The sequence below is a fragment of the Rutidosis leptorrhynchoides genome, chromosome 9 (assembly GCF_046630445.1).
Source record: "Rutidosis leptorrhynchoides isolate AG116_Rl617_1_P2 chromosome 9, CSIRO_AGI_Rlap_v1, whole genome shotgun sequence".
Classification (NCBI taxonomy): Eukaryota; Viridiplantae; Streptophyta; class Magnoliopsida; order Asterales; family Asteraceae; genus Rutidosis; species Rutidosis leptorrhynchoides.
In genome coordinates, this window is record NC_092341.1 from 278,695,169 (window position 1) to 278,705,875 (window position 10,707).

The window sequence follows — 10,707 nt, forward strand, 5'->3', positions numbered from 1 at the left end:
TCGCAGACATTCTTGCAAATTCAATCGCTTTGATGTTGTTGAAGATAAAACCATAAGTTTGAACTAAGAATTTGTTTGATCGTAACCCTACAATTCGTAAAGTGAAAATTACGTTAAGGGTTTTGTGGTGGGGATAAGATGTTATAAAGGGGCCGCGTGATAGATGGTAAAAGACGATAATAACCCCACGTGTTGATCACGTGTTGTGACTTAACGTACCAACTAAATGTCCGTTGGATGTAAGGATCAGCCTTATAACAATTGTGAATCACAGGGATCACTCAGGTTAAAATAGAAACACGTGAATTCAAGGTGAAATATGTTGTAAAACACACAGGTACTATCTATGTACTTTTTTTTTTTTTTTTTAAAGAAAAAAAAAAGGTAATTTTACGTACGAAAAAGTAGGTTAAAAGTAATTACGGAGTATAAAATTTATAATAACCCCCAAAACTCCTGGTTAGGTTAAAAGATTCGGCTATCTCCATCAGCGAACCGTCGTCTGCTCTCTACTGCCAATCTCCGATTATAGGTTTCTGCCTCTCTCTCTTTCTCCCTTTATACATATACATATATATATTCATTTATATTTATATATATATATGTATATTTGTACGTATTATCGTACTTGTTTTAATTTCTCCCTGTTTTTGAACAATTAGGGTTCTCCCTGATTGCCTATTGTTCTAAATTAACAGTTAATGTCGTTGTTCTGATAGCAGTCAGTTCAGTGCATTTGAAAACCTACTGCTGTTTACGTATTCAGTTTTTCATTAAACCCTTGCACTAGAAACATACTGCTTTGTATAAACCCTAATTTACATAATACGAATATATTATGTTTTCAATTATATAGTTATTGGTTCTCTAAGGCCCTATCTTGTCTAGATAATGGTGTAAAACTGATATAGATATGATATACAATGTCAATATAATTAAAACTTCATCAGAACATGATTAGCAAACAAAGGAGAGGAATAAAATAATAATACTATAACAATATCGGGTAAAAGATGCTAATACGTTGATTTTGAAAAGAAAAAGAAAAAAATACTTTGAATGACTGTTTATATTACTTATATAGTGATAGTTTTCTCCCCAATGAATGTTTGCAGTCAAATGTGCTGTGGGTATGGCTAGGATTAGTGACAAATTAATGCAATTAAGATGGTTTTATGGGTTGACTTTGACACCAACCATCACTGGGAAGCCCCTCATTCCTGTTCGCAAAAGCACCGTTAAATTGAATAACCCTTTATTTCTATTTTCAAGAACTAAGGTGTTGTACCGGTGTTGCAGAGCAATGTCAAACACAAATGGAGGTTTGTCATCATTAATGGTGAAGGAAAAGATTGATCTAACTGAAAAGGAAAAGCTGATATTTGATCGGTTGCGTAAAGTTGTTCATCATTTTTGCCTTGAAACAACACTTCGTGTTGCGGGTGGGTGGGTCCGCGACAAGCTTTTAGGGAAAGAATGTTATGATATCGATATTGCTCTTGATGATATGTTGGGACGAGAATTTTGTGAGAAGATAAACGAGTACTTGGTATCTACAGGTGAAGAAACACAAGGAATTGGTGTTATACAGAGTAATCCTGATCAATCAAAGCATTTGGAAACTGCAAGAATGCGTCTTTTTGATGTTTGGATTGATTTTGTGAATTTAAGATCTGAAGATTACACTGAAAATAGCCGAATTCCAACTATGAAATTTGGTTCTGCAGAACAAGATGCGTATAGAAGGGATTTGACTATTAACAGTTTGTTTTATAACATTAATACATTCTCAGTTGAAGATTTTACAAAACGAGGGTTAGATGATTTGAAATCTGGAAAAATTGTTACCCCGTTACCACCAAAAGAAACTTTTTTGGATGACCCGTTAAGAGTTTTGAGAGCGATTCGGTTTAGTGCACGGTTCGAGTTTAAAATGGTGGAAGAATTAAAGATTGCAGCTGCAGACAAAGATGTGAAATCTGCCATTTCTGATAAAATTAGCAGAGAACGAATTGGTCATGAAGTTGATCTTATGGTAAGTGGTAACCAACCAGTTAAAGCCATGGCTTATATTCAGGAGTTAGGTTTGTTTTGGGTCGTTTTCACCCCACCCCCGAATTGTGACCCGGTAACATCGGGTCAACACGATAAGGATTGTGTTGACTTTATGAATACTGCTTGGAAACAGATGTGTGATATTGAATGTACTTCCAGTGATGAACAGAGGAGGCTGTGTTTGTATGCTTCGTTGTTCATTCCACTTAGTAAAACTGTTTACATCGATAACAAAAAGAAAACGGTACCCGTTGTGAACTACATATTTAGAAATTCCCTCAAGTTGAAAGCTAGTGATGCTGATGATGTCATGAGGCTGCACAATGCAGTTGAAAAGTTTTTGTCCTTGATCCCTTTCGTATTGTCCAGTGAAGAAGATTTGCAAACTTGCGATGTCAGCTGGGAAACAGAGTTTATCGATGTCCCCGTATTGTTGAAAAAACGGATCTTGTTAGGTTTGCTTATGAGGGAAATTAAGGATTTTTGGAGGGCTGCATTGATGATAGCGACACTTTTGTATAAGAATGATTCTTGTGGTGAGTTTATTGTGGGCGATTTAGATAAAAGACGGGAAGTGTTTAAGGAAGTTGAGCAAGAAATCTTGAATTTGGGTTTGGAGAAAGTGTGGGATGTTAAACCGTTGGTTAACGGAAAGGATATAATTAGGCTTTTGGAACTTGGTAAAGGTGGTCCGATTGTTAGCTTATGGCAACGAAAACTGGTTCAATGGCAGCTTGCCTATCCTTCGGGAAGTGTTGACGAATGTGTTGATTGGATGACAAGCCAAATGCAATCTAAACGTGCTAAAACGAACGAATGAGGCTATTTTGTAGCTTTTCGCAGTGGTGAGTAGAAATATAGTTGCAGGCTTAATTGTAGTTCCACCATTAAAATGCATAGAAATGTTGATCTTTTACTGTTTTTGCATGTATTCGAATCTTTCTTATTACTAGTTCTCTTTTAATTTTGATGAAGTATGAAAGTATTGTAGAAGGATTTGTGAAAGTTGGGAAATATGATATATGGGAAAGTGAAAAAATGTGATAAACATGAAGTTTTTGCTGTCAAAAGTGCACAAAACAACTCTTTGTCGCTTTTATTGTATCGTTTGTTTGATTTACTGCTTTTAGTGCACATTTGATACTTAGGTTTTTCTATGTTAGCGTGTTAGGCATGTTATTACTTTCCTAGTCATTTGTTGATCCTCCATGTTAGCTGGAGCATTGATTTAAGTTTGTAGTTTTTTTGCTCGTTTTTTGGGTATGTTCGGATATCCTTTTTGATGGTTGTACTTGATCTTCGGATTCGTTCAATGTTATTACGTTTTTTCATCAAAGAAAAACAAGCCATAAGTCTATGTAAAGTGATATAGAGTAAATTACACTGATGGTCCCCGTGCTTTATCTTAAATTATACTGATAATCATTATCTTTCAATAATTATACTAATCATCCCGATTATATAAGGATTGCACGGTCGTAGTCCTCCACTAACTTTAGTTAAATTTAGCATGTGAAGGGTAATATAGTCTTTTTATTCCCCATTCTTCCTCCTAAGAGAATTTCTGGAACCTGGAATACTAGAGCCTCAAGTAAGTAAACCAGTGGATATTGAGGTACCGTAAAGGATACTCCCTACTACTGTATTTGAAGCTGCTGTTCGAATTCCTTATGATATGCAAGTTACTAAAACCTGAGTTAGTCCTTCTCAATGCATCTCTCGTCAAATACGTATTGAGAATTACCGACTTTCATAAAGAACCCCACTCCACCCCACATAAACTCCAAGAAACCATAGCCAGAAACCTAAGTAGAAGATTGAAATTTTCTTATATATCATTGTCACCCTTGTGTTTCTTTCATCTTCATCTCCATTCTCATGAATATTTTTGACCCACACTTAAGAGTCCAATTCCTCTAAAATACCCACCAAACATTATTCATTAAATTCTCTTACACTTATAATTTACACCCACTTCAAATTCTCAATTCCCCTAATTTAACGAAAGTTAGCGGCAAAGACCACCGCCGTGTATTATCGGTGTAATTTAGTGTGAGTTGCGGGGATGATTAGCGTAATTTACTCTAGAATATATATGTATATCACAAAATTCTTAAAGAAGGAAGGTAGAGTTAAATACCAAAAAACTGCAAAACCAAATGAGACAATCATCAGAGTATGCAATAGTTTACGCATATCTAAGGAGCATTAAGATGCATCTTAGCAACATATAATAACATCACATATAACATACCTGAATTATAAGCTGGTCATATTCTTGATCTCAATTCAATACTTGACATTTCACAATGTAAAGTGGGCGTTAAGTATATTAATCTACTGTAAGTTTAAATTAATATAAGAGCAAAGCCTCAATAAAGTCATTCTATATGTTCAAATATACATCTACTTCAAATACAATACCCACAATAACAGCAAAAATTGAAATCCATAGATGACCAATAAACTTTTAACATTTATTCTCGAAGCAGATCCTGTCAGTTGTACCGTTCCTGAAAAACTTCCTGAAGGACCCGTTGGTGACGTGGAATTAGCGACACCGTTGTTTCTGCAAGCTCCAAAAGGTGCCCCAGCCTGCAAATTAACAACAGTGTCAATCAATCTCAGAAAATAGAATTTATTTAACTATTAAGCTAGTAAATAAATTAATTGAAGACAAACCTGGCAAGCAGTGACTGAAACACACCCGCATAACGTTTGGCCATTCATTCTATCCAACGCATCAAAAACACCTCCTCCATCACTTCTCTGTCAAAACCATACAGAAATGGCCTCGTGACCGTATACAATTTACCAATATACGGTTAGGACTTTTCAGAGAGTACTTGACAACTCGGGGACTACTCAGATGTTGACCAACTTTGACTCATTTTTGACCGAATTTGAGTTATTTTTGACCGAATTTGACCCATTTTTTGAGTAATCAAGAGTTTTGGTCAATTTTGACTAATTTTGACCGAGTACTGGCCGAGTAATTCCGAGTTCCGCAACGTTTAATAAAAAACTAGAAAAGAAAGTGTGAATACCATATAGAAGTTGACGGCCAAGAAGTTGGGCATCGTATTCCCAGCCGACTTGTAGCAAGTGTCGACCATAGACATCAAAGGAGTCGAATGTTCTTTGCACGCGTCGGCTTGTACGGGCATCGTTGGGAAGTAGTTTTGAAGAAAAAGCGACGCACTTTTTGACGTAAGCGGCTTTGATTCTTTTCTATTTGGACACGACCCTTGTTGTATTCCAGGATCCCCGGCTAAAACACAACTCAAATCATCTCAATTTAAGCTATCAACATCAAATTTGTCCCGGTAAAAATATAAGTTATAATAACTTTTATAAAGGGTGTATATTTACTTACGTTCATTTTCTACCATGTATCTCCATTGATAAGCGATACCTTCGGTAACTTCTTTTGAAGAATCCGAAGTGAAAACCAATAATCGGTGATTTTGTTGGGCCATATCGGTGACGGTGGGCCAATCCTCTCCTTTTTTCGGCATCTTGGTAACCGGAAACCAGTACTTGTCCAAACCAGCGTCGGTGAATAACTTAGTCATTGCTTTAGTCGTATGTACGTAATCCTCGATTATAATCGTTACAATCTCGGTTGGGTTTGAACTCAAAAAAGCCTCCACTTCCCTCAATGTGTTAATTGCAGGTTGCTACACAGAATATACGAGTACTTAGCACGTTAGTAACTAGTGTAGAAACACCAAGTAATGTTAAAATTAGACGTGCGGTTTTGCCAACGGCGCGTAGCTCAGTTGGAAATAGGTGGGGGCGTTACCACAAATAGTACAAGGTCATGGGTTCAAGCCTTGAGACCTCTTATAGCCACAACCATTGGGTGAGTTAGGTACGCCCATATTATAGATAGAATGTTGATTGTGGGCCGGTTTGGGTTGCTGGTTATCAACATTTTGCAACAAATTAGACGTGTGGTTTAGACTTCTGATGTCATATATGTATTCCAAATATAACTCCGAAATTTTTTAACTAGTGATAAAGGTTATAAAACTCAAGGGTTTTCGATTGTGCATTGCAAATATAGTTATTGTATTGTGGGGAAATCATGTTGCAATTAACAATAATACAATATCTAGTGTATAGTTTACTTTAGCTTATAATAACGGCTTATTTATGGTCAATGAGTAGTTTGACACTTGTTATGACAAAATTGATCATTTTGTGGTAAGAGTAAAACTACTTAGATACCCAATTCTATTCAAGCAAGGAAAACAAATTTAAGCTCCATCTCATAAACCTTGTTGTATCAAAGCTAAGTATATATAAATATTCAATATCACATAACCACTTAAGAGATCCACGCGCGCGCACACACACACACACATATATCTCACCGGATACATTATCAATCTCCAACTTCCTCACATTGATATACACCAAATACAGACAAGAAGTAGAAATTGCTCTAAATGTTAACAAAAACAAAACAAAAAAACAAATACAGTGTAGTGGGGCCTCTCCAATTTGCTTCTTGTGTGTTCAAAATAAAACATGGATCTCAAATTAGTTCACTACCTCAAAGGTAGTGGGGCCTCTCCAATTAGCTCCCTCGCATATACAAGTTTGGTCTATTACCTCGTACGCCAATAAAACGTATAAATCTTGGTTTCTTTTTCGACAAAAAGGAGGCAATTTCATGGTCTATATCATACAAAATTAAATCCAATTCAACTGTTCAGAAGTGTAACTACTGAGATTATAAATAAGAAATAAATAAAAGTTAAAAAGATTACCTTTCCAGTGATTACATGAATTTCACAGTAGTTACATTATGCATCTCCATAGTATAATCTCATTAGTCACCGTGGAAAAGTAGACTTGTTAACTTTTATTGATTTATGTATAATCTCGGGATACATTTTTGAGCTGTTAAATTGGATTAAATTTTGTAAGATGTAGACCACGAAATTGCATCTTTTTAACGAAAAAGAAAAACCAAGAATAAATTATTTTATCTTCATCCGGCCTAGTAGAAAAGCTTGTATATGCGAGGGAACTAATTTGAAAGGGTCACTACTTTTGAGGTGGTAAACTATTTTGTGATCTATGCTATTTTTCCGAATAAACAAGAAGCGGGAACGTGTAGTTAACTATGTGTTTGTTTGTTTGGATTGTTTTTGTTAACCTTTAGGGCAATTTCCACTTATTGCCTGTATCTGGTGTATATTCATTCGGTAGCTCTGATCATTTGAAGTTTATAATGTATCCCTCTTGACCTAAATTCCATCATTTTGGAATGGAAACAAATGGGACATGAGCAAATATACGATACACACATAGAAGGGGGAAAATGACACTTACAAAGGCGGTGATGTTGTAACACTGGCCACGGAATGAGTGGCAAAGCCAGATATCATTGTCAAAATCATACATATCCAACATCAAGCCTCTAACCCCGTTCTAACATCAATCAATCAAAATAAAAAAACACTAAATAAATAACTATAAATGTTATTATCATATATTCAAGATATTAATAACCAAAATTGAAGTAAATAAGATTAATCAGTGATTGAGTAATTGGAACATACTCTTAATTGGTTGGTAACAGTATCTTCTTGATTATAAAAAGTGATCCTTTGAGGTCCAGTCAAAAGGGGAGCATCCACAATTGAAAATGCATTATGGGTTACAAGCCATGTGTATTTGTTAAATGGCAACCCATTTATCTGACCAAAAACTTAATCATTAATCAACAACTACTAAAACAAATATTAATAGTACTAAATTAAAAATAAATATATTAATAAACTTTGCTTGTGAAATGAGATACTTACAATGGCAGTAGGGATATTTGCTTGACCTCTAATGCAAAAGGGCTGATTTTTCTGTAACTCAGGGCAATTACCACAATACAAACCAGATGCACAATCAGTGGCTCCAGAGCATGATTCTAATATCTGCTCACATTTCACAACCAATTCAATAATACAATTATTATAAAATCAAACAGATCTAAACAAATCAATGCATAAAATGAACATTGAAATCATGACTTTACAAAAAGGAAAAGTGAAAAAACCTGGCAATCTCCATTTGAGCAAGCAGAGGTGGTGATGAAAAGAGTAGCTAAAATCAAGAGAATAAGAAGGTTAAAATAGTCATTTGCATGAATTGGAAACAATGATTTCTTCATGAGCTGCTGTTCTGCAAAACCCTTACTACTATTTTGCAGAACAGAAAGATATAGATAATGGGTGATTAAAGAAAAGAAAAAGCAAAGGCAAAGTTTTTAATAAGACTAAGGAATTTTCTTTAATGGAAATGAATTAGGAATCAGAAATGAGACAAAAGATTGGTAAAGTTGTGATCTTTATACTTAATTTGAGCAAATACTACTCCTTAGTAGAGTAGAATTTGTGTGTATAAAGGTGTGAAAACTTGTGTTATGTGGTCATAGAATATGTGTTGTGTTCACACCTCACAGAGTCTGTATGTGTTGAGTAGAAGGGTGAATAACAATGGTGGGCTATACTTGACAACAAACATTATTAAATGTATGTCTATCTTGAAAATAGAAAGGAGCACTTGGATAGATTAAATTATATCATTATTTATTCAAATTATATTTGTACTTTTTTAAAATAATAAATAAATAAATATGCACTTTCAAAATTAACATTAAACTTTCTTTTATATACTTTCACTTATACATACTTTTTTTCAAAAATTGGCTAAAGTAAAGGATAAAAGTCATATATGACTCTTAAATTAACAAAACGTTATAATTTACAAAATTTATGTATAAGACACTAATAACATATTTACGGACGAAATGAGTATTAGGCAATTTCAATTTTATAGAAACTATTAATAAACTTGAGATTAAGTGATTAATAGATACTTCCGCAGAACTACTAATAAGTTGTTTGAATATTATATGATCATTTTTAAATTTCAGATTCTAATATGATATTCATTACTACATTTCATTCTTTCACGTTTACCTTTTATCTTGTCACTTTTAACAATTTAACAATTTATAATAAGAAGAAATACAGAAAATCATGAAAAACATAATATGAGTACTATATTACTAGGGATTATGATTCTTTTCTTATTTTGGTGAAAAACGAACTTTGTATAAAACGATAAAATTTTCATCAAAGGATGAAAGAGCCCCAACCAGGAACTACAAAACCGATAAGCAACGCAATTAGAGAGAGTACAAATGAACTTGAGACCTAACCAAATTATCTAAGAGCAAGTCAAGTCTAAACACGCAAATGGAAAATCAAACAAAATCCTAGCAACAAACAAAGGAGAACAAAGAGCGTAAACTACAAAAAAAAAAAAAAAAAAAAAAAAAAAAAAAAAAAAAAAAAAACAACCGGAGCAACATCACTCGGCAAAAACAAAACAACAAAAATGACAAACGATCTAATAATATCAAATTTATCCGCCGCACGAGAAGCCTTTTTACCTTTTCACCCTGGTTTTAAAAGTTTGGCGTCCACTTGTTCGAACCAAACATATTTGCCCGTTCTAGACGAATAAACATAAGCCTTCGGTTGATCTGACGAATGGGCTTCATTCTTACTTTTCCGTGGGCATCTTCAAAATCCAATTCAAAATCCAATCCAGTTCCTCTAATGTCAGACCCAATCACTCGCGATGAACCCAAAATATCTTTAGTCGCACCGTCAACTTCTTCATCACGAAGGACAAAAGAATCAACACGAACCAAGAACTTGTTTCTATTCATTCTCTTCTTAATCTTTATCGATGCCTCAACAGAATTGCCAACAACCGAACTCGAAGTTTTTGACAATGAGAGTTTATTTCTTTGAATATTTCACCACGCTATTAAGCACGACACTTCACAACTTTTTCCGATACAAGGAAAAAATCTTATCACCTTCGTTTGCATCCGTTGGCACTTCTCCTTGAACGTCAGTTGGTTCAACAAGACCCGGTAATGCATCTCCGTGATTAAATATCACGTGTAATAATTGTCTTTAACATGTGATTTTAGGGCACACATTATATATTTCTAATATCTAAATATAATATCATCATATACGAATTAAACAATAAAACGACCGACCACCTAACACAAACCTTGTGAAGTAACATGCTTGAATTGAAAAGTCACACTATTGTGATTCTAATCCTTTAGGTGCATACCTGATGAATCTTTTAGAGATTTGTATTTTGAGAAAAACTATAACAATATATTTTTTTCTTGTACAAATATGTTGTGTGTTGTTGTAAATATATTGTGTGTATTAAAATTCTATAACTCGGTATATGTATTTGTTAACTTAATTTTCTATAACAACAAACATACGCACTCAATTATAAATAGTTCAATACGGAACTCAAACTCACAACTGTAAATTTAATGAGTTACTTCAATATCGTTATGCCGAGGCCCTTTGACATATGTTAACTTAATAAGTAATGTGGTAATCAAAATGTTTCTTTACCTACTCCCCTGGTTGTGTTCACACTAGATCTAAAAACTTCTTCGTTCTTTTTTCAAGCAATTTCCAGTGATCGTGTTATCCTTACTAATTATATCAACTGATTATATGTGGCTTTTCTGATCGGGCTGGTGTCTCATGGGGAAGAAAAAGAAACATAATTCTAGTACAACTACTAAAG

General features: G+C 34.2%; 2 protein-coding genes across 3 annotated transcripts; one reads left to right on the plus strand and one right to left on the minus strand.

Moving 5' to 3' along the window:
* The first annotated feature begins 450 nt into the window (after nt 1-450).
* Nucleotides 451-3,093, plus strand: LOC139866717 (CCA tRNA nucleotidyltransferase, mitochondrial-like). 2 transcript variants are annotated; one of them, XM_071855008.1, is made up of 2 exons: nt 451-532; nt 1,300-3,093. In XM_071855008.1, exon 2 carries the CDS (start codon nt 1,304-1,306, stop codon nt 2,873-2,875), a length of 1,572 nt encoding a protein of 523 aa, XP_071711109.1. In that variant the 5' UTR covers nt 451-532; nt 1,300-1,303; the 3' UTR covers nt 2,876-3,093. The 2 variants fall into 2 exon arrangements, with proteins under 2 accessions (XP_071711109.1, XP_071711107.1); XM_071855006.1 differs by having other exon boundaries at nt 486-532; nt 1,116-3,093.
* Nucleotides 3,094-4,408: 1,315 nt separating this feature from the next.
* On the minus strand, nt 4,409-8,544 carry LOC139866244 (PI-PLC X domain-containing protein At5g67130). The gene is made up of 8 exons (XM_071854426.1): nt 8,123-8,544; nt 7,878-8,000; nt 7,632-7,769; nt 7,402-7,500; nt 5,432-5,735; nt 5,103-5,326; nt 4,738-4,824; nt 4,409-4,650 (listed from the first exon to the last, which is right to left on the minus strand). Exons 1-8 carry the CDS (start codon nt 8,234-8,236, stop codon nt 4,462-4,464), a joined length of 1,278 nt encoding a protein of 425 aa, XP_071710527.1. The 5' UTR covers nt 8,237-8,544; the 3' UTR covers nt 4,409-4,461.
* Nucleotides 8,545-10,707: the final 2,163 nt, after the last annotated feature.

Bases quoted from the DNA above. Each gene is read 5' to 3' on its own strand.
- LOC139866717 (XM_071855006.1), top strand. From the start codon at position 1,133: ATGGCTAGGATTAGTGACAAATTAATGCAATTAAGATGGTTTTATGGG.
- LOC139866244 (XM_071854426.1), bottom strand. From the start codon at position 8,236: ATGAAGAAATCATTGTTTCCAATTCATGCAAATGACTATTTTAACCTT. The intron at 5,736-7,401 runs GTAAGTGTCATT...TATTCTGTGTAG, and splicing joins GTTACAACATCACCGCCTTT to CAACCTGCAATTAACACATT. The intron at 4,825-5,102 runs GTATTCACACTT...TGGTTTTGACAG, and splicing joins TGGCCGTCAACTTCTATATG to AGAAGTGATGGAGGAGGTGT.